Below are 22,893 nucleotides of genomic sequence, written 5' to 3'. Positions count from 1 at the left end.
CCCAAACACTCAAAGGTAAACTTATTTTAATCTGGTTGTAAATAAAACTCACAGGGGCAAAACTCCATGTCCTGCTCCCTCAAAAGGTATAAAGCACAAGAAGTAAAAAGAGTTTACTGGGGAAAAAACTGATCACAAGGAGTAATAAGAGTGAGACAGACACAGGGGAACTGGATCCTGTCTTTTCAAAAGAAGCATTCTTTGCTTCTCACACAAAAGACACTGATTTAATTAAAAGCAGGTTAGGTGAAAGAGCAGGAAGGCACAACTACATAGAACTAATGGGTTAATATAAGTCTGGAAAGGGGTTCCCTATCCTGTTTAGGAACATGGGAAATAAAAAACAATTATGATGTTATTTCCTCCATTATGGCCAGTTCTGCTTTACAAAGTGGTAAGTTGTGACAGCAAGTGCTGATGAGACTTTGGTATTGAGTAGTCAGACAGGATTGCAGGACAATGTGCCCTGACACAGTGACAGAACAAGCAAAAAGGAGCCAGAAAGGAAATCCAGCACTGTATTATTTCCAATGAAAGTACTATTTTCAGGTATTTGAGGATGCTCCTTGGAGGCAACTGTGGGATTTAACAGGACGACAGCTGTCTGTAACATATCCCACCTTTTACTTTCTTCTGCTCCACAGCACTGTGCTTTCAGAGTGCCATCTCAAAACCACATCTGTCACAGGAGCACATCCCTGGTTACTTCTGTCTACAGTAGTGGCAAACATACTTTTTTCTTAAAAAAAAAGAGCTGCTTTATTACTCATCTAGCAGAAGTTCACATGGAGATGGCTGACGAATTTGAACTGATTGCAGAGAAGTCAGTATAAGCATTACTGAGTAGCAGATAGGTACAGATCACCAGCCAGAGATTAGCTTGGTAGCAAACTAATTTATTCACAACACGTGGAAGAATGTGTCAGCAAAGACTTTCAAAGGGAAGCACATTAATTAGCTAAGCCTACTCAAGTTTTGTGGCTATGTTTAAATTAATAGGGTTGAGTAAACTAGGGCACATAGACAAAAAATCCACATCCTTGAAAGCACATTGTGGGTGTGCTGAGAAGTGCCTTTGTTGATCTGGATCTAAGTGGATTTCAAGGTCTAATAATGAATCAATTTGCTGAATATTGTTTCCCTGATTTCCTATCTCTATGTGATCAGGCTACCGTAACGACCTGGGATTCAAAGAGTCTCTTCCACTGCATTATATTAGACCAAAGCTGGTACTAAAGAACTTTCAAAATGTAGAATTCTATGACAGTTGATTCATCACAACAAGAACCATAAAGCTGAATGATGCTGTTGTCTTTTTAACATATCCATGTAACCACATGCAAATTATACCAGAACAGTGTATAACAGTAAAAACAAAATGATAAAGTATGGTGAAAGTCAAACATCATAACTTGCTGTTATGTTTCACAGTATCTGTTTCTGTGCATGGATCACTTTACACTTAGCAAGAAGTTTGTGGTAAGAAAAAAAGAACTTTTGTTTCCCATGTATCTTACAATATTTAAAAGAGAAGCTGACATACCTGTTCCCTTATTGCTCCTCTTTTCAGATTGCGCCACTTGTATAACCTCAGCAGCAGCATCTCTTACTACCAAATCTTCATTCTGCAGCAGCAGAACCACACATTTCCACATAGCAAGGGTATTGGACAGTCCTATATGCAGTTATTGAGAAAAAACAGATTTCTAGTTCTTACACACATTCAAAGAAGTTACAGAGTTATGTTTCCACACCTAAACACAAAAAATGCAGTGGAACATTGAAATGCATTGGCAAACCACTGGGAAGACGACTGGCAATATGATGAGAAAGTTTTCAGCATGTGTGGACTTTATTTAGGTGACTGACTTAGCTTGGTTTAAACAGTGAACAACAGGTAAGACAACAGACCTCTCTTAACCCAAGTCATGAGTGCTCTGAAATGTCTAGAGTTCATAGAAGTGCAGAATCTTGTTGCTGGAGCTTGCCAACACACTGCAATCATAGACTTGCTGTTGCAGTCTACCTGGAGCAGCGGAGGCTAAACCAAGCTCTGTTCAGATACTGCCAGCAGTGCTGGTCACAAATGTCATTCCCTGCAGGAAACAGCAAGACCCACTTCCCAGGGATCTACAAGTCATCTACTTCTCCCATATCCACCTGACCCCACCACTTACCAATATGCCCTGTCAATCTCATAAACACTATCTGCTGGAAGCAAACCAAGATTAATCCATGGCGTAACAGCAAACAGTTAAGTCTGATTGGAAGTAACTACCAAGATGAAGATGTTCATCTGGTAAACTCCAAACAGGCTTGCAAATCTTTGCGCCATTTAGTAGTGTCACACTAAGGAAGACTACCTGAAGTCATAAGGCTGTACTCATAGGTTTGCTGCGGTACTTTTCAGCTCTCATTGAATGTTCTTATTAGGGGAATCCACTGGAAGGTCTATTTTTAGAGGCAGCCAGTGTTTAGCTATTACTGTATGGTGATTACAAAGAACAATGGAGTTGGTCCTTCATTACTGTACTGGTTTTCCTCAGGCATGTTATCAACAGGACTTTCAGAGATTTGTATCACAAGCGTAGCCAGATTACTAATTGTATTTCACTGGCTGTTAATTAATTACTTGAAGCTTTACTACATAGGCAGAAGAGGCATTCCTGTATTTCATACGATTTCCCTCTTTCCCTATGTGAGAACAACATGGAGTATAATTATTTCATAAAGAAGATGCCTTTTTTCTAGCATGATACACCCAATCATGTTGTATTGGCTCAGCTAGGGCAGAATAATGACTCCCTTCATATACAATGGCTACCTTTCCCATCTAGAGAGGTTTCCATTGTGCTTCCAAAACAGGTGAAAATCTGCAAATGGATTTTCCAGAAAGACTTTTTCTGAACCCTCAAGCAAGATAATGGAAAGATGATAGGGTCATCCAGAACAGAACATGCTGAGTTTCCCTCTCCCTCTTCCTCTTAAAAAATGTACCTCATGGCAGCTTATGAGAATGACTACTTTAACTTCTACTTTCTGCTGTATGTGGTCAAGCAAGTTGATGCCGAACAAGGCACAAAAATCAAAACTGTTTACATGTGCAGAATCCATTTTACTTTGAAGGAATGCTTCTAGGTTTATATTACCACAACTCAACATCAGATTGTGTCCTTAATTCTGCAGACTTCTCACTGCGGTGCTGACAATTTCACAGCTGCAAAGAACCCCAGATTGACAATTTTAGGTAGTTTGGAGGGTCAGCTTTCCTCCTCTGGCCAAATTTTCAGACCAAAGAGCTATCTCAGATGGCTTGGCCAATGAGGCCTTGGGGCTTTCTTTTTCTGGGATAGGTTTTGGGGGTTTTCTTTCGAGCTTTGAGGGGTTTGCTTGTTTTCCTTTGTTTTGATTTTACACAGGATACAAACTGCTGCTATTTTTTACATTAAACCTTCATATCTGCCCGAGTGGAATGCATAGAAACCAGCAGCTGTTCTAACAAGATCAAAGAAGAAACTGTTCTCCATCAGCTATGGACCAGATACAAACAGGGACAGATGACAAGTACAGCATTTGGGAATTTTTCACTCCAATGCCTTCAGTGCCTTAATTTTATTTAAAATGGTAATGTCTGTACTACTTAAAGCTTTAAATAGATGGTTAGAGGTTAGGATTTCCAGAGTTGATACTATGAACATGTAATAGTACAAAGCCTACAACAGATTTAGCTCTGTTAAATGTCATCAGTACCTCTTAAAATACATCTCAAAATGAACAGCTGACTTTTTAGAAACACTACTATCTACAGTTTAAAAAAGATATCATTCTTCTAGTCTAACAAAAACGTGAATCCACTCTTTTTAAATGGATTTAAACTACTGAAACTAAAAAGATTTAAATAACTACACCAGAATACAATATAGAATCAGAGAATCAGTCAGGTCTGGAAAGGACCACAGGGATCATCTGGTTCCAAACCCCCTGCCATGGGCAGGGACACCTCACATTACATCAGGCTGTCTAGAGCCTCATCCAGCCTGGCGTTAAACACCTCCAGGGATGGGGCTTCCATTGCATATCTGGGCAACCCATTCCAGGTTCTCACCACCCTCATGGTGAAGAACTTCTTCCTAACATCCAGTCTGAATCTACCCATTTCTAGCTTTGTTCCATTCCCCCTAGTCCTATCACTACCTGACAGCCTAAAAAGTCCCTCCCCAGCTTTATTGTAGGCTCCCTTCAGATACTGAAAGGCCACAATAAGGTCACCTTGGAGCCTTCTCTCCAGACTGAACAGCCCCAACTTTTCTCAGTCTCTCCTCAGAAAGCAGCTCCATGCCTCTGATCATCCTTATGGCCTTTCTCTGGACAGCTTCCAGCACATCCATATCCCTCTTGTAATAAAGCTGCTTGTCTTGTTCAGGATGCAAAATAATTTCTCTGTCATCTATCACTACCTATTTTTGCATATCTCCTCATCCTTTAGTCACAAAATCCCTTTGTTCTCTGTTCATGGAAGGCAGGAAAAAACAAACAAACAAAAATGCTAAAAGAAAAAACCCAAAGTCTTCTGCACAACAGACTGCAGAATTTCACTTAGCCCTGACTTTCAGTCAGCAATGTATTGTTGAATAAGACTGTGCAGGGTTAAGTTTGTTTTTTAGAGACAGTGTAATGTTAACTCAAAAAAAGATCATTCCACATGGGAGATACAATGTGATACAAGTATTTATCACTCTTAGAGCAGAATGTCTCCCTCATTTCTAGACTGAACCATTTAATTTCAACATTCAGCCAGCACATTTTCAGTTTAACACCGCCAGTGTAATGAAGCTAGGTCCACATCACCGACAGATTATTTCAGATAAATACAAGTCAGACTGCAGCTGCAAGCCAGTAAATGTATACAGCAACACAGAGTGGCCTGGAGACAGAACTGCACCTCATGTCCCCCTTCTGGGCAGTTACTGCGAGAGACTGCACAATTTCTTTTTGTACCAGAACTTTAGTAAGTATCTGTTTAGTTAAATACTATTAAAATCTAGAAAAAGCCTCTTTGATCTAATTATATATACAATAAATTGATCTAACATATGTATACAATAAATTGTAAGGCATTCGCTAATGGGTTTTGTCTAAAAAGACCCAGAAAATTAACTACTCACCAAGAATGAGCTGCTCATTGGTCAGCAGGAGTGATGTTACACTTCTAAGAACTTCAGCAACTGCTAACAGAATTTCTGTCTGTTTCTCATCTTCACAAAACCAAACTATCAGCTGAACCCATTTTTTCAGGACTACTTCTGAAATCTGAAAGCACAGAATATGCAAAAGAAGGATGCTGTACAATCTGGTGTTGCCACCTAATGTCACATTAAACTATGGACTGCTGAAGGGACAGTACTCATCAGTGAATGCACATATTTTTTCAAGGTGGTGAACATCACATCTCCAAGCAAAAGCTGGCTTACTGCGCCACAGGCAACTAAGATAGAAGACTTTCTCTTAGTAATTCTCTTGCTCTGTCTCTTTCTCACTGACCACACGAGTCAAAGCCTGTCTTTGCATCCCTGGTGCTCCAAACATGGAAGTTGAAGACTGGACTGTAATAAAGAGAAGTAGTTCCCAGAAGTATCCTGCACACAGACACATATTTGGGAAAACAACTGAGATCCTATGAACCACAGCATCAGTCTTAGGCTTTGGTAATAATACAATGCTTAGTAACTGGGGGGGATGCAGCTCCATCTGTCTCCTCTACAGATACCTGGGACTGGTATTTTTTATAACCACATACAAAACCTTGGGTTCTCATAGCATGTGCATTCAAAACACTGAAAGAACCTTTGTGTTCTGTTACACAGCAATGCTTGCTGCCCTAAACCACAAAAAATTACCAAACAAGAAAAAAAAAAGAACAGGAAAGGAATTTCCTGTTTCAAATAAAATCCAGTTCCCATCTTTTGGAAAATATTTGGTCCTCAGTCATAAGCTACAAAAACTTACACTTAGTAACTGAGGGACAAGGCTTCAATTTTTTTGATGTGTAAGTAATGGGAGCTAGATTTTTTTGTGGAAAGAAATAATGTGCATTTTATCCATAATTCAAATCGTGTTTTGAAGTCCTGTACACTCTGATCTCCATTGAGAGAGCTGGGCCATAACTGGGAGAAGAAAGTCCCAACTTCCATTACTGACCAAGGCAGTCCTAGGATCCCCTGCAAATGCCACAATCAGGAGGGCAGCGAGCCACTCAAGTGCAGGGACCTCAGCTGTCACCACATGCAACTGTGTGCTAAAGCAACCAGAAGGAGGATCCAGGTGTAAAAAAAAAAGACAACAAACTCAAACACAAAAAAACATATACCAGATTGGGACCTAGTGCACAGGAGAACAGAAAAATCAGAACCAGGTCAACCTGGAGACACTGGAGGCATATGTAACTAATTTTTATCTCCCTTTTCTTTCATTTTTCACTTACTTTTAATTAAAGCAAGCGCAAAATAGAACAAAAAGATAAGGTTACAAAAAAATCAATAAAAGGTGAATTGAGTTAAAGGACAGAGATGCATTGGAGGACTCAGTGAGGGATAAATGAAATCTCAGTTGCACTCTGTTTCATTATGCAATGGTGCACAGCTACGCACCTACACTGCTCAAAAGGACAGAGCCAAAGCATGTCCTACAGATTCTCCAAAGCTTGTCCCAGAGATTCTGTAACAGGTGGAAAAATGAAAAATAATTTAAAAAATCTCCCAAGGTCTTCCCATTGCTCAAATTTTGAACTATCTAGACTATCCAGAAAGACTTTCACCTTATGGAAGAGGAACAATTCCTTCTACAGATGCAAATGCTGACTGCAAGCCCAAAGAAAGAATTCAGATGGGAAATTGATATACTTGATCTTTCACAAAGCAGAAGACACTCTGTTCACAACTTGAGGTCCTTGTATTTTGCCTTTCTTAAGCAACAAGATTTAACAATAAAATTAATATTCTAAATTCTTGTGTGCAAATCTGGTTTCCTCTTTTTTTTTAATAAGGTTATGAGCATAGAAGATGAATCAATTATGCTGCACAGTCAATAAAAAATAACAGCTATGTAAAAGAAGAAAATCTTCATTGTAAAACAGGTCATGATCATTTTGTCTGTGTTTTAAATCACAGCATCATAGGCTCCTTGAATGGTCTGGGTTGGAAGAGACCTCCAAAGGCCATCTAACCCAACCCCCTTTGCAGTAAGCAAAAACATCCTCAACTAGATCAGGCTGCCATGGGCATTTTTCTTTCCACATTATAGTAACTATTTTGGATGCTCTCAGAAGTTGAAATTAATCCATCGGAAAAGTTTACTTAGGTATTTAGCTTGAAGTGATGTTGAGAGACACATACTGAGATGATACTCATGGGTGTTTCATTTCAGAATGTGAGGAAGACACAACACCAGAGAAGGTGCAATGACACAAGAAACACAGGCTTAAAGCTTCTATGTAATAGAAACCACATTACCCCAGTGACCACCTCCAGAATTAGAAAACTGTAAAGCAACTCCACTCTCCCTTACCTGACGATGGTTCTGCAAAAGATAGATAACCAACTTGGAGGCAAATTTGAGAGCTATGCTTTGAACTTCAGTTCTGAGAAAACAAAGCAAAGGCCATGTAAAAAAAAATCAGCTATTTCCTCAATTATTAAAAAGCTGCCATTACAGAAAAAAAACAAACCAGTCAGTTCTTAATCATTCCTGACTACTGTCAATGGCTGTTTTGCAAGCTAAGCGTTCAGGATTTTCACGTTACAGGTCTTGGTACCAGTGTTCAGTCAATATGCAAATGAAAAGTGCCCTTCTTTTCAATTCTCTTGCAATTTATTTTCTACCTGCAGACATCTCACAGAAAAATACATTCGAGAATTGCAGCCAAGGCAAATGAACCAGACACTATTTTAATTTATAAATCAAAGAATTTCTTTAAGGTGGTGTTAAGCTCTAGGCAAATCTCTCCTACAGCTGCTAGAAATGTTACTTATGCAGAATACACCAACTGTTGGCTCCTGAGCCTCCATGCTGCCTAGTGGCATCTAACGACATGGCAATTGGCACCACGGCTCCTGAAGAGATGGTCTCATTGTGGCAAATGGCAACACCTGAGCCTAAGGTCTACTGCTCAGCTATTTACTTTTAACAGCACCAGTCAGTGTTATTTTAATGCAAGTATCTTACTTCATTCCAGAAACAGACATTTCACATCACCAAGTATGAGGTCCTGCATCTGAGTCAAGGCAATCCCAAGTACCAATATGGGCTCGGCAGCGCCTGCCTTGAGAGCAACCCTCAGGAGAGTGACCTGGGGGTGCTGGTGGACAAGAAGCTCAATATGAGCCAGCAGTGTGCTCTTGCAGCCCAGAGAGAAACTGGAGCCTGGGCTGCATCAAGAGAAGTGTGAGCAGCAGGGCGAGGCAAGTGATTCTCCCCCTCTACTCCACACTGGTGAGGCTCCACCTGGAGTACTGTGTCCAGTTCTGGAGCCCCTGCTACAACAGGGATATGGAGGTACAGGAAGGTGTCCAGAGAAAGGGCCACAAGGATGATCAGAGGGCTGAAGCTGCTCTGCTCTGAGGAGAGACTGAGAGAGTTGGGGCTGTTCAGTCTGGAGAGGAGGCTCCAAGGTGACCTTATGTCTGAAGGTCATAAATCTGGGGAGGGACTTCTTAGGCTGTCAGGTAGTGACAGGACTAGGGGGAATGGAACAAAGCTAGAAATGCATAGATTCAGACTGGATGTTAGGAAGAAGTTCTTCACTGTGAGGCTTGTGAGAGCCTGGAATGGGTTGCCCAGAGAGGTGGTGGAAGCCCCATCCCTGGAGGAGTTTAAGGCCAGGCTGCATGAGGCTCTGAATAGCCTGATGTAGTGTGAGGTGTCCCTGCCCATGGCAGGGGGGTTGGAACTGGCTGATTCTATGATTGAAACTTGAAAAAATCAGTGTAAACAAGCAACAAATATGCACAGCTATAAAATTCTGTTCTACACTCTATGACCCAACTGTTCTACTGGTAACACTGCAGTGCAACACGTGGCATAAAAATCAGGATGGTCTTGCCCTTAGAGCCTGGGCACTTTAACTCTGTCCATTCCATTATGAATGGAGAGATACAGCTTCTAATTCGATATAAACTACATACTGGATCCAAATTGCCAGTGCCTTCTGGCTAACTTTACAGTTCACCTAAGGAGTGCAAACGCTAAGGATAAGGTGAACTATTTCTGCCAATCCAACAAGTGAAATCAGATCTGTCACTCTTTCTACAGACTCTCTGCAGGTAAACCAGGATAGGCTGGGTGGCAGATTCATAGTGAGCAAGTGTATGTTTGGATCACCAGTTCTGTGTGTTAAGGTGTTTCCCAGTGACCATTCAGGAAGACCCATCCTGACTGGCTATCTTTGGGCAGCCAGAGTAACTGTGCTTCAGGAACTGTATTCGAGGACATTTACAGGTGCTTGCCAGTCTGCTTTGCCAGCCTTTTTAGTAATTCACATTCGTGTCTGCCTTCTCTGAAAAATTCTCATCAAATGCTCTCTTCATTCAAATAAGCTACACTCAGTTCCCTGAAACATTTTTAAACCTACAGATAGCCTAAAACTAATAAATTAAAGCCTCAATGTTAGAATGTTTGTATTTAAGAAACTTTAAACAAGCATGAGAGGCCATACCTGTTGGAGGTATCTACAACGTTTAAGCTCCAGTTTAAGAACTCATTTGGATTCATTTTTGTAGAGCACTCAGTCTTTGAAAATGCATTTCTGAGGTCCATGTTATATAGAACTTCCAGCACCTGCACACACAGTTCACAAAGAATGAATTTACAAATAGCATCAACATGAAAGTATCTATTTGAGAGCAATAAAAACCTGACATAAATCCCACTTTAAAAAGAACAAGAGGAAGTTCTTGCTTCTATGCAAGAACATGTTACAGAATGCACATGGCTTGTATTCAGTGCAAAACATAACAACCCAAACCCACACTCAAGTACATGCACGTTTGAAATACAGCTTTTACAGACAAAGAATACTCCTTAGTGAAAACAGATCACATGCCAACGAAATAGCACCCTCCTACCTTGCAAAGACACTGGAGATTGTTTTCCTTCAGAGCCATTGTGAGAAGAGTGCCTTCCAAATCAACAACCAGACACAATACACTTCCTTGTTCTGCAGCCTGCTTGGAATTCATTTGCTTCACCCAGAGCAGTACTGCTTCCAGTGCAAGCAGACGTACTTCATGAAACTCAGAGTGCAGCAGCTGCTCTATGGACAGTGATGGTTTGCCTATTTGCTTTGCAGAACAGGTACCATTTCTCTGCCTGTCCAGACGTGCAGTCACTGACAGCACTGCTATCACAAGTTTGGTGATGCTCTGAAGATACTGTATCAGTCCTGGAACTGCAGATGAGTAGGGAATACCAGACACCAGTTCAGAATCTGAAATAAGTCTGTTCATCTCTTCCCAAAATCCAGACAACTGCATTCCTGAAATGAGAATAAAAGTAAGTGACAAATCAATGAAGACCATGACATCACTGCAGGAGGCTGCTACAGAGCTCCTGATCAGGAAGGTGAAGCAGATGAGGCCCTCTACAAACAAACAGGAGAAACTTCACACTCACAGGCCCTGGTCCTCATGGGGACTTTGACCACCCTGACATCTGTTGGAAGCACAGCACCAGCAATCTAAGAGGTTCCTGGAGTGCATTGCTGTTAACTTCCTTCTCCATGTGGTAGAGCAGCCCACAAGAAAGGGTGCTATGCTGGACCTAGTCCTCACCAACAAGGAGGGGGCTGGTGAGTGAAGCTGAAAGGTAGTCTTGGCTGCAGTGACCATGAAATGGTGGAGTTTAAGATCCTCAAGGCCTCAAGGAGGGTGCACAGCAAACTCACTGCTCTGGACTTCAGAAGAGCAGACTTCAACCTCTTCAAGGACCTCCTTGGCAGGATGCCATGGGAAAAAACTCTGGAAGGGAGGGGTCCCAGGAAAGCTGCTCAGTGTTCAATATCATCTCCTGCAGGCCCAGGAGCAATGCATCCCAAAAACAGAGGAAGGCAGGTAAGAGCACCAGGAGGCCTGCATGGATGGACAGAATGCTCCTGGACACACTCAGATGCAAGAAGAAAGCCTACAGAGAGTGGCAGCAAGGACAGGGAACCTGGGACGAACACAAAGAAATTGTTTGTGCAACCAGAGCCCAGGTTAGGAAAGCTAAAGCACAGCTGGGATTGAATCTGGCTGGCACCAGTGCTGCTTAACATCTCTGTCAGCAACATGGATAGAGGAATTGAGTGCAGCCTCAGCAAGTTTGCAGATGGCACCAAGATGTGTGGCACAGTCAACAGGGATCTGGACAGGCTGGAGAGGTGGACTCAGACCAACCTCATGATATTCAACAAGGCCAAGTGTAAGGTCCTGCACCTGGGTCAGTGCAATCCCAAGCACACCTCCAGGCTGGGTGGCAAATGGCTGAGAGCAGCCCTGAGGAAAAGGACCTGGGGGTCTGGTTTGATGAAAAGCTCAATAGGAGCCTGCAGTGTGAGTGAAGCCCAGACAGCAACACTGTGCTGGGCTGCAGCAAGAACAGTGTGGCCAGCAAGGCAAGGGAGGGGATTCTGCCCCTTGGCTCTGCTCTCCTGAGACCCAACCTGGAGTCCTGTGTGCAGTTCTGGAGCTCCCAACACAAGAAGGACATGAACTGTTGGAGCAAGGAGGCCACAAAGATGCTCAGAGGGCTGCAGCAGCTCTGCCATGAGGACAGGCTACGAGAGTTGGGGCTCTGCAGCCTGGAGAAGCGAAGGCTATGAGTAGATCTTGGAGTGGCCTTCCAGTATCTGAAGGGGCCTACAGGAGGGCTGGGGAGGGACTATTGACAAGGTCTTGTAACGACAGGATGAGGAGTAATGGGCTTAAACTGGCAGAGGGGAGATTTAAACTAGGTGTTAGGAAGAAGTTCTTTCCAGTGAGGGTGGTGAGACACTGGTACAGGTTGCCCAGGGAGGTTGGGTCTGCTCCCTCCCTGGAGGTGTTCAAGGCCAGGTTGGAGAAGGCCTTGAGCAACCTGTTCTAGTGCAAGGTGTCCCTGCCTATGGCAGAGGGTTGGAAGTGGATGATCTTTGAGGTCACTTCCAAACATTCTATGATGTGATTCTGAAGCTAAAACCCACCATTGGTGCAGAAGCTATCACAAAGTAAACTCAGGCATGAAATGCAGACACAGTTCTCCTTCTTTTCAAACTGATTCTAAACTATAAACTAGCTTTCCTAGATATCATGTGTATTCCTGTTTAAACAGAAAGAAATAAGAACGTGGACTTTTCTGAGAGCTATAAACTGTTCAACACTTGGGATGAAACTCCAAACAACTTAAAAAATTACACACCTGAATGTCTGTCACCTTTGCCAATTATAGATGTTTGGCAAGCACTTCCTTTAGTCAGGCTCCTAATGCAAGCTTGTACATTGTACATGCTTTGCACTGCTGTTGTAGAAAGCAATTAACACAAACAAACCAAATGAAATACATTTGGAAAAGAATGTAGGTAGTATGGAAACCTCAAAAAGCACCAAATACAAATATGCAATCACATTAACTTGCCAGAACAGCTCTAAAATGAGATAGAAGGCTGGAGAAAACGCTGTAAGCCTATCCAGCTGCAAGTGAAACCAGGAGAAACAATCACAAGGCCATTCTGATGGAACTGAAAATCCCACGCTTTGCATATGTTAGTCAGGTAAAGTTATTATTAAGATAAGATTAAGATGATGTTTTTTGTACATAAATAGATCTATCTTGCATGCATCAATCTTCAGAGTTTCCTGATTAAAAAGTACAGTGCACTTTTCCTATGTCTATTAAGCTTGAACACAGATAAAAGGAGCTGCACTGTAATCCTCTTACGTATCAGCTCAGTAACCGTGACACTTCAGTCCCTTAACTAGTGCAACCTGCCCACATGGCAGATCACAGCCTGAGAACCTTCTGTAAAGCCTGCCCACCACCTGGAGTGAACAAAAAGGTCACTGCTGCCTGCAGCGCTTAGGGCTTTAGCAAAGCCAGCACTGTTGACACAAAATGGAAGTGAACACTCACCAATGCTCTCTCATGCACACACAGGCTGAAATTCTCACATACCCTGAGTTCAAACTTCCTCTTCATCATCATCAAAGCTGGTGAGGGGCCTGGAGCACAAATCCTATGAGGAGAGGCTGAGGGAGCTGAGGTTGTTCAGCCCGGAGAAGAGGAGGCTCAGGGGGGACCTCATTGCTGTCTACAACTACCTGAAGGGGCATTGTAGCCAGGTGGGGGGGTGGCCTCTTCTCCCAGGCAACCAGCAATAGAACAAGGGGACACAGTCTCAAGTTGTGCCAGGGTAGGTATAGGCTGGATATTAGGAAGAAGTTCTTCACAGAGAGAGTGATTTCCCATTGGAATGGGCTGCCCAGGGAGGTGGTGGAGGCACCGTCCCTGGGGGTCTTCAAGAAAAGACTGGATGAGGTTGGGTGCTAGGTTGGACTGGATGATCTTGGAGGTCTCTTCCAACCTGGTTGATTCTATGATTCTATGATCAGGAATGGCTACTTTACTAATAGTGAAACCACAATTTTTGCCCAGGTCAGACGTTTGCATAGCTTGTACTACAAGGAAATTAATACTCCACAAAATGTACATACAGGTAGAGAAAAATCATGAAGAAGCACATAAGAGAACAACATTGCCATTAGTGTTAAGGGATGTTAAAAATTTAGGGGGTTTAAAATGTCAAAGTCCATTAAAGGAAAATAACAAAGATTCAAGTAAGTTTACTTAGTCTTCTTCACTGTCTTCAAGATGACAATTCATTGCCATACACCTTTTCTGTTTAGAATTAAGCAAGCACTGAATGCCACTAAAAGCCTGGTCCAAAAATTGCTATGAAATTTCTGAATTTGACATGAAGCTGTAACACAAATATGGATTCATTTTGCTGCCTGTGAAGACACTTCCCTAAGCCTCCTATTTACAGTTAAATCTCCTGCCCTTTCATATTCATTTTTTTTCCAAAGCCATCTTAATTTCTTTGACATTTCCAGAGAAACTTGACATGGCTGTGTGCTGTCTAGCATGTGAGACAGAAGCATTTTCTGAGTAACTAAGAAATTTGGTATGTCAAAAAGATTTCCAGACATACTGGCTAACCATTAGATCTGTCATTCACGTTTTCACTACAGTTCCTTTCCTGAACAGGCCTGATGCGGTCAAGGAAACTTCAGTATCACTGCTACCCTATATCACAGCATCATCTTCGAGAGGCACAGATGGCTTCCATCTGATAACATGCAACCTTGTGTATTTGATTGGCTACATTTTCTGAAACCCCTTCTTCCACTTAGACTGCTATTACTTATTGGCATCATAGCATGGACTAGCATTGATGCCTGTCACACAAGAAGTACCCAGCTGCCAGAATTCCCTAATTTCAGAATAGTCTGGCTGCCTTGGAGAGGGATTAGACCTTCATTCAAATTATTACACAGCTTGACTCCACCCACACCAGTTTAACAACAGCAATAATCCCAGGCAGTTGAAAGGAAAAGGCTAAAGTTCAAGTACCTCAGTTTGAGAAGAGAAACAGCCTCAGTTTGAGAGTCCTCAGCTTCCTGCATGCTTCCCTGCTCAGCGGCATTTCTGCAGTATGAGTCCACTAGCTCACTTGATCACACTAAGTACTACATTGCAAGTGGAGTGCTTTTATTTCCTATCACTGTTGCTTTAAAGTGAAGTATAGCCACCATAGGTGCAAGTGGTACCAACAGGATGGAAGGGTCAGAGCCATAGGAACAGGCAAGGAAAAGCTGTATTAGGTGGACAAAAAAAGAGACAATTAAGGGAAAGGCAGGAAGGTGTTGACACTGCCAGTTTTGCTACAGCCTGCATAGTAACATCAGAGAGAATAGTGACTCCTCTGTTGATTCCAGGAGGTGGCCATGAACTGAGTTTCTAACTCAGTTCAGTGAAGATTCTCTTGAATTTTGCAAGGCCAGCATAACTTCACTGTGTCTTCAACTTTTAAGGGTGAAAATTATTTTCCTGTAAAAACACAACACAGCTATTCACTCCTGGAACCACTCATTTGCAGAGACTGAGACACAAGAGTCTTCTGCCAAAGATCCTCTGTCTGTGCATATCGGATAACCGTTATGGAAGCCTTATGCATGACTTCTGCTTCTCTCACAGAACTGTGCAAGACTGGACATCATGGCTCATCTATTTTACATAAAGTCTCTTGAAAAAGAGCAAGGCTGCCAGCAAAGTAAGTCTGTCTGCATATCTGCCTAGCCTCGGCACACCATAGAGAAACTCCTGCATTCATCTTGTGCTCCACATGCTCTCTTTTTTCCACGCAAACATGTAGAAAGGGAAAGAAAACCCCTGAATTATTGCATTGCAGTGGAAAGATTCCTGCTTTCAATTTCATCACTAAGAAATCCTTCCTGGTTTTCACGTAAATCCTTTTCTTCTTAACTTTAAGCAAACTCTTTTCTTTGGCTTACATTAAAATACTTGACTAAACCCAAAAAACCACACCGGTTCCCAAAGTAAATGCCTGTGTCTGTTGTTAAGACACATTAAAGACATACTTCTATTTAGAAACAAAAATCACTGCACATTTTGAACACCCAGCTGCTGTGAGAAGGAAGAACAGTATTTGGCTGACAAATGAGGATCCTTGCAAACGGCAGCCAGGTTCAGAATGCTGACAGATGCAAAAGAGCCCTCCAGAATGAAGTGAATTATTATTTTTTCTCTCAAGGATTGTCTCATTTGTGGGACAAGAAGGTTCCCTTCTAGGAAGGAACACATCTTACACAACAGTTTGGTTCTCCTCAACACACTGCACGAATATCCCACAGTCTTCCTCAAACCCTTTATGTCCACTACATTGAGATATGCATAGAACCTGTCACATCATCTAGGTTTTAGGCTCATTTTAATTTAATTACATTTAATTTTATTTCATTATGTATACAGTAGGTTATATGATCTTAGCCAGCTCAAAAACCTTTCTTCTGCAGGCTTTTTTCTGTTCTTCCCTGAAGGGGCAGACTGGCAGTGTCCTGTAGTCCATTCCCAGAGTAGAGGAGAGAAAAACTTCTCTGCTCAGGGATTAACAAACTGTCAGATGATGGACAGTTTAGCTGATCTTTCATTTCAGAGATTCTAGAACATGTTCAAAAGTATCTGTGATTACGATACATCTAAGCATTTGCATATGTCCAGGTAAATACTGAGCTCAAATTCTGTATGCAGCCCTTCAAGCACTCATGCTGTCTTCCAACTTCCTACTAGAGACTCCAGAAAAGACCAAAATAAAGAGTGGAGAGTGGGTAAATTGTTACCAACTTCCTTACTGACACTGCAAAGTCAGACAAAACACTGAAACATTGAAAGACTAGCAATTATATACTTCTGTGTCTGCAGCACAACGTTGTGGGAAGGGGAGCTAGGCATCAAAAATCTGGATATTTACCATCACTCACTAAGACTTGCAAGATCCTACAACTGCTTACGGACTAAGGTTAAAATCCCTTGCACAAATTACCATCTATCCAAGGGGATCTGGAGAGATCACATAAACAGAGAAAAGGATGAAAGGGAATCCGTGTTGAGAAGATATTTTCCCAGGCAAATATTAAGGAAAAGTAGTTTCTTTTATATCTTCCCTTTTTATTAAAAGTGGGCAAAGCAAAGCCTGTGGTAAATGGAAAACCAAACAACACAACAAAGAGCATGGAAAAGCAGAACGAATATAGCTAGTTGCTGATGATTAGGAAAAGGGGTTGTTTTAAGCAACATCTGTGACATAAAAGCCTATGCATTAGCACTTACAATACAATTAACAGCTATAAACGTGGGTGATTAACAAAACAGCCAGATAACACATTACTTAGGACAGAAGCATCCCATTGCATTTGGTATAGTATAATGGAAAGTTTTCAAAGGCAATCAAACAAGAAAAGAAAAACAAATTTGATCCAGACACAGAGACTGCCATTTCTCTTAAACCTTCTCAGGCACAGTGCTGAGTTTTCCACTTCTTTTGCATTCACAGAAAACCATAAACCCCCATGAAGACAGTGCAAGTCAGCCAGTTGTGCATACTGGAATCTGAAGAGAACCTGAACCAAAACTTCCTAAGTAGGAGCAGTCCCTGTCTTCACAGAGGAGCAGAACTGTAACTGGTAACACGAACAACCACTATCAGCTCCACTCTCCCCTGGTGCCGCTTATTTTGTCTAACGTCTCTCCATACTCCCTGCTCAACACAGCATTCAGCAACATCAGGCTCTATCCTTCACAACCCTCCTCCTTTCACTGTGTCTCCATGATCTTTCTGAATCGGAAACACTTTTCCTTTCCTCCCACATCTAGACCATGAGTTCTGCCTCTAACATTTCCTTAACAGCCTGCTGGTGTCACACACTTCCCCTTACTTTTCCCCAACATTTATTCCTTTCAGCCTCAGTCCATTTGTTTTGTCTTTCTATCTTGCACTGACTTTTGTTCTGCTTTGGGGCTGCTTTAACACAGTACATCCCTCATGTGATCTGCCTCTGGCACTTTACTGTCTGTGCAGCTCTCAGTTGCTCCTTGTTTCCTGGACCTCCATCAATCCCATCCCTCAACCACTTCATTCTCCTCCTGTCTGCATTGCATTAGAACATTAGGTGACAAAATTACACTTATTTTTTACTTATCTAATTTGATGTCAGTAGGCAGAGGCCATTTAGATGATTCTATAAATACATTCTAAATTTTTACACTCCTTTACACTCCTTGAGTGGAAACAACAATATTGATCAAGTGCCACACAGTCCACACACTGGCACACAAAGTTTGCATTTCTGACATAGCAAACAAGAGTTTGTTCAGATGGAGTTTAAGTTTAAGCTAATTAGAGCAAACAGACAAAACATATATTAGCCAACAGACAACATTTCTGTTCAAACTACTCTTTGGCCACAGTTCTTCAGTATCTAAGTAAAGAAAGCTGAAGTATGGCTAAAATAGCCAACCTAGTTATTTCTGGCAAGTATTTAAGTTCACCTGCAGAAAAAAAACATTTGAGTTACCACTTAGCTTGTTTTCAAAATAATTTAAAAAACCCCAAACAATATAGAAAGAAGTAGGCAGAGCCTTCAGATGCTGGTTAGAAGTCTGCAAGCCATAACATTCAGACAAAACATTTGAAAGGCTCCTATGTAAAAACCATTTTGTGCTTCCATGGCACCTAGAAGTCGGATAACACATACTCTTTCTAGCAGCACACTTCCTGACTTCTAATGATAAAGGGCAAAAATAACTAAGAGAGTAGCATTTGCAATGGGTAATACTGAACAGGCAGTATTCTGTCACCTATTTGTGAGCACAAAAAGGACAAAACCAGCAGACAGTTGTACATAACTGTTCATGTTTCTAATCTCATCCACACATGTGCAATACACAGTATTTTTTGCAATTGTTTCTGTTGTTCATGAACAGAATTTAAGAGTCTTAACTGCATCTACACTAAGTTTAGCTGGTTTAGAGACAGCAAGAAAACGGAAGTCTGTTTTTGCAAAGCTGTCACTGTCAGTAATCAGACAAATGCAACAACCACCTTTGAACTGAAGCAGGCGCCCTTTATTCCACCAGAGTCCAAGCACAAGAGCTGCGTGAGACAAGTGTCAGCAGCACAAGTGTAGCAAGTGTCAGCCGTGTAACAGGCAGCATCCCTACCACCTTACGGTGACTCATTTGATACCACTATACAAACAACACATTAACATAATCCAGACCATGTACAGCCCAGTCTTTAACATTCTTCATGCCTTGTTCTTCCCCTGGGCTGGGTGTCCCACTATCTTTCCTCCCCTGTGGGAGGCATCCTGAAGCTGTGGGAATGAAGGTTGAATGCTCTGTACACAGCTCATCGTTTCTCTCTCTTACATTTCTTCCTGGATTCCCACAAAACTCAAGGAGAGAACAAGTACAAGCAGAATACTGGCTGGTCTCTTTTGATATAAAAACAATCTCTTTATGAACAGAAGTAATTATGTAAAGACTGAGCAACTGTTCCCACTGACAATAGTGGAGTTTGGTTGATCTCAAGAACTTTCATCATTTTTTCCACCTCAAATGTAGATAGGAAAAATGCATGGTTAGACTTCAAGTGGCATCTTCTCCTACATCACAGATTCATCCTATTTCACATCCTGTTTAAATATTTTCTCTTTCCCATCAAACTACAATTTTGAAGACAAAAGATAGGACAAAAGACAACTTGGAAGCATTAACTTTGGCAAATTTTTCTTCCATCTTTTCCTTGACTTCTGTTCTAAGTCCCATTTCATTTACACCGATGGGATTTACAGGCTCAACACAACCCTTTACTGACACGTGTCATTTTTTGGGACCACAGACCTTGATAAAATGCACTTCTATTAGTCAAGTATATTTTACCAAGTTGCACTCGTTTTCCCCTCCATGAATTGACAAAATACTATCAGAAAGCTGTCTTGAAACTGGAGCAAGAAAGAAAACAAAAGGACAATTTCATCTTGTGGCATTCTTCATCTCTAACAGATATAGGGCATTTCATATCTGAACTTTGACTGCAATACATTGCTCTGGCTCATGTGTTACCAGCACCACGGGACCGCAGTAATACCCTCTTCTTACTGTTTCACTTCAGATACCAATTTCAGGAGAGGATCTGAAAGCAGAAATATCTATGATAGGTCCTGTCAGAAGTCCACAAGTTCAGCAAAGGAATCTTACCCAGCAGAGTCTGTCATCTGGTATTGTCTCCTGCAAAGCCCATTTCTAAGTGCAGAGGAGTGTGGAGCCTCAGACTCACATGTGAATCTATAGCACTGCAGCTTGAGAGACCTTTCCTTCTAACTGCTTTTGATCAAGACTTGTGAATGTGCAAATAATTATAAACACAGCTAAGGCTGGTCACACTCTAACTTGGACTCAGAGGCATTTTTCCTCTTCAAAGCAAGTGATACTTGCTTCCTCCAGTAATGCTGGAAAAGTGTGGAGTTTGGGAACTTCCCCTATTCCTACACTACCCACTTCAGTGCTGGTTTACTTCTGGAGGAATAACTTAACTGCTCTCTAGTAGGGTAAAACACGACAAAATCTTCTGGAAGAGGACTGCATTTTTCTACCCATTAGACCTGGGAAAAAGCCCTACATCAGGCTTGACTGAGCTGGAGTTAATTCTCCTCAGAACATCTTTCTAGTGCTATGTTTTTCATAGGGGAGGGGACACAGCCAGGCCAGCTGACCCAAACTGGCCAAACTGTATTCCATGCCATATGACATCAGCTCAGATATAAGAACTAAATGAAAGAAGGAAGTATGGGGATATTTGTCCACGGCGTCTGTTCTTCAGAGCAACTATTACATGTAGAGCCCTGCTTCCCAGTAGCGACCAACCACCATCTGCTGATGGGAAGCAGAGAATAACATCTCTCTTAGCCTTCGCTCTTTACCAGTGCTTAGCATGATTAAATTGCCTCTACCTTATCACTGGCTTTTGGTATATTTTCCTCTCTCCTGTCAATCCAAGAAGGGGAGTGATAGAGTGGCTTTGGTGGGCATTTGGCCCTGAGTGGGGGCCAAACCACCACAACAGAGGATCATGGAATGCTTTCGGCTGAAAGTGACCTTAAAGATCATCTAGTTCCAATCCCACCCTGCCATAGGCATGGACACCTTCCACTATATCAGGTTGCTCAAGGCCCCTTCCAACCTGGCCTTGAATATTTCCAAGGAGGGGGCATCCACAACTTGCCTGAATAACCTGTTCCAGTGTCTCACCACCCTCACTGTACAGACTTTCTTCTTAACATCTAATCTAAATCTGCCTTCTCCCAGCATAAAGCCATTAATTACCTCTTGTCCGGTCACTAGCAGGACTTGTAATTATACCTGTGATTACAAGTTCACAGAAGCAGTTACTCTGGAGATAGTAGATCACAGGTCTGCAAGAACTAATTCACTAGAGATTACTGATAATCAGTAATATTGGCAATAGATGCTAGCTCATCAAATAATTCTAGACCTGGTAAGAACTTTTGTTTGCTCTCAATAAAGGCAAAACAGTGTTTTTTATTTTTAAAAAATGGCTTACTTTGGTTTTTTTTTGTGAGTTCCAACTGCAACTGAGAACTGGAAAAAAATACTGTTCTAAATTTACATAGTCTTGGCATTATGTATTGTCTCTGCACATCAGAAGATCCCAGTGCACATCAGGAGCTGGTAAAAATTATCTAGGTTTTGCCTGTTAAAGAAAGAAAACTGTTTTTTCCTAGTGACATGAATCAGGAAACACTTCCATATAAACTGGCAAAGCAGAATAACTATGGTGGGTTTGTTTTGTTTTAAGATAAATAATCATCATTTGGTCAGCAATAAATTTTTAGCTGGACAAGATGCTTCTGGTATCCATTACTCCCCGCCTTCCCTATCCAACATTTTAAATTGCTTTGCATTTGTTAAGTAAATTCCCTAAGGGCTGTCCTGCACTTTAAGAGACAGATTTTATTAATTGAAGACAACAAATCACTTACAGAAAATAACTGTAATGTAGGAAAGGACAAGGCAGGGTTGTACTCTGAAAATCTCTTTGTAATTGTAGCCCCGTTAGACAGGCATAATCAATTAGAAGTGGTCTGATTTTAACCAGTTGCAGATTAATTACATTGCATTCCCATTTCTGTTGATGAAAATCAGTTTCAGCCTGTGGCCTGGAACTCATATACAGCACTTCCTGGGGCCTCTCAGATAAACACATCAAGAAGCAGTTTTATTTGGATTTGTCCTTCACTCCTTCTTCATTGAAACAACAATTAAAACAGAGAAAAACTGGCTCGCAACCAGAGATACAAATACAACGATCAAGATATTACCAGAAAAGTACAACATTTCAGTGAATGACTATTCCTTGCAGAACATTTAAAACTTAAAGTTTTGTGTTTCATGTTTAACTGCTAAGTTTACTCTTTCTCTCATTGTGTCATGGGACACTCAGTTTCATATTACTCCTTCTGCCTGTAACACATAAAATTGTCCCTCATGTATCTTCAAGTTTTCAAAACCATATTCCCAGTCTGAGTTTCTACTCTCTGTAGATATTGCCTGCAATGTGTAATTTTAAACCCTATACAGGAATGAAACTTCTTGGCAAGAAGATACTAAAGAACTGTCCCTGAGCAGAGAGAGTCTGCAAAAATAATTACTTCCCTTCTACAGAAATTGTACCTTATAGCACACAGGTTTGGAACAGTTCACATGAGCTTTGAAAAATAAATGAATCTGTTGTTCAGTAACTCTGCCACAGCATGGTGCAGTCCCTCATGCTCAAAGGGCTATTCAGAAGTCAGAGGCATTACAGGAAAGAAAAAAAAAAGGGAGTTTCCTGGTGTGGAGAGGTTAATAAAAGCCTTTGGAAATGTGCTGCAATCATTTAAAAACCAAAACAGAGCAAAAAAAAAAAAAGCCCTGAAGATGACTCAAAAAGAAAAGAAACTGATAAAGGAGATTTAAGACTCACTAAGCTAGTAAATGTGGAGCCCTCACCTGCAATATTGACTGTTCCTTCATAACAGAAAATACAAGAACAGAGCTGAAGGGTGAGTAACAAGAATAATCAGAAGCAAGGGAAAAAACACTTCCTCTGAAGAGAACACAGAAAGATGGGGATGCTTCATACTACAAAGGATATGAACAGACACAAAAGATTGTGGTAAAAGAAGTGTACTCATTAAGGATCTACCTCTAAAAAGGAGTCCTCAAATTAAAATAAGGGTGAGGAGT

General features: G+C 41.5%; 1 protein-coding gene across 1 annotated transcript in view; it reads right to left on the bottom strand.

The window, feature by feature from the left end:
* Positions 1-22,893, bottom strand: part of THADA (THADA armadillo repeat containing) — a 128,111-nt gene that overhangs the window by 17,103 nt on the left and 88,115 nt on the right. Inside the window, exons 32-36 of the mRNA XM_064158409.1 lie at positions 10,119-10,528; positions 9,710-9,831; positions 7,564-7,636; positions 5,166-5,310; positions 1,544-1,675 (exon numbers count right to left, since the gene is read on the bottom strand). Coding sequence (XP_064014479.1) covers positions 1,544-1,675; positions 5,166-5,310; positions 7,564-7,636; positions 9,710-9,831; positions 10,119-10,528 — 882 coding nt within the window. The remainder of the gene's footprint in view (positions 1-1,543; positions 1,676-5,165; positions 5,311-7,563; positions 7,637-9,709; positions 9,832-10,118; positions 10,529-22,893) is intronic.

The sequence above is a fragment of the Pogoniulus pusillus genome, chromosome 18 (genome assembly GCF_015220805.1).
Source record: "Pogoniulus pusillus isolate bPogPus1 chromosome 18, bPogPus1.pri, whole genome shotgun sequence".
NCBI classification, from domain to species: Eukaryota; Metazoa; Chordata; class Aves; order Piciformes; family Lybiidae; genus Pogoniulus; species Pogoniulus pusillus.
Note: the sequence above shows the minus strand (reverse complement) of the source record. Positions and strands in the feature narration are given on the sequence as shown.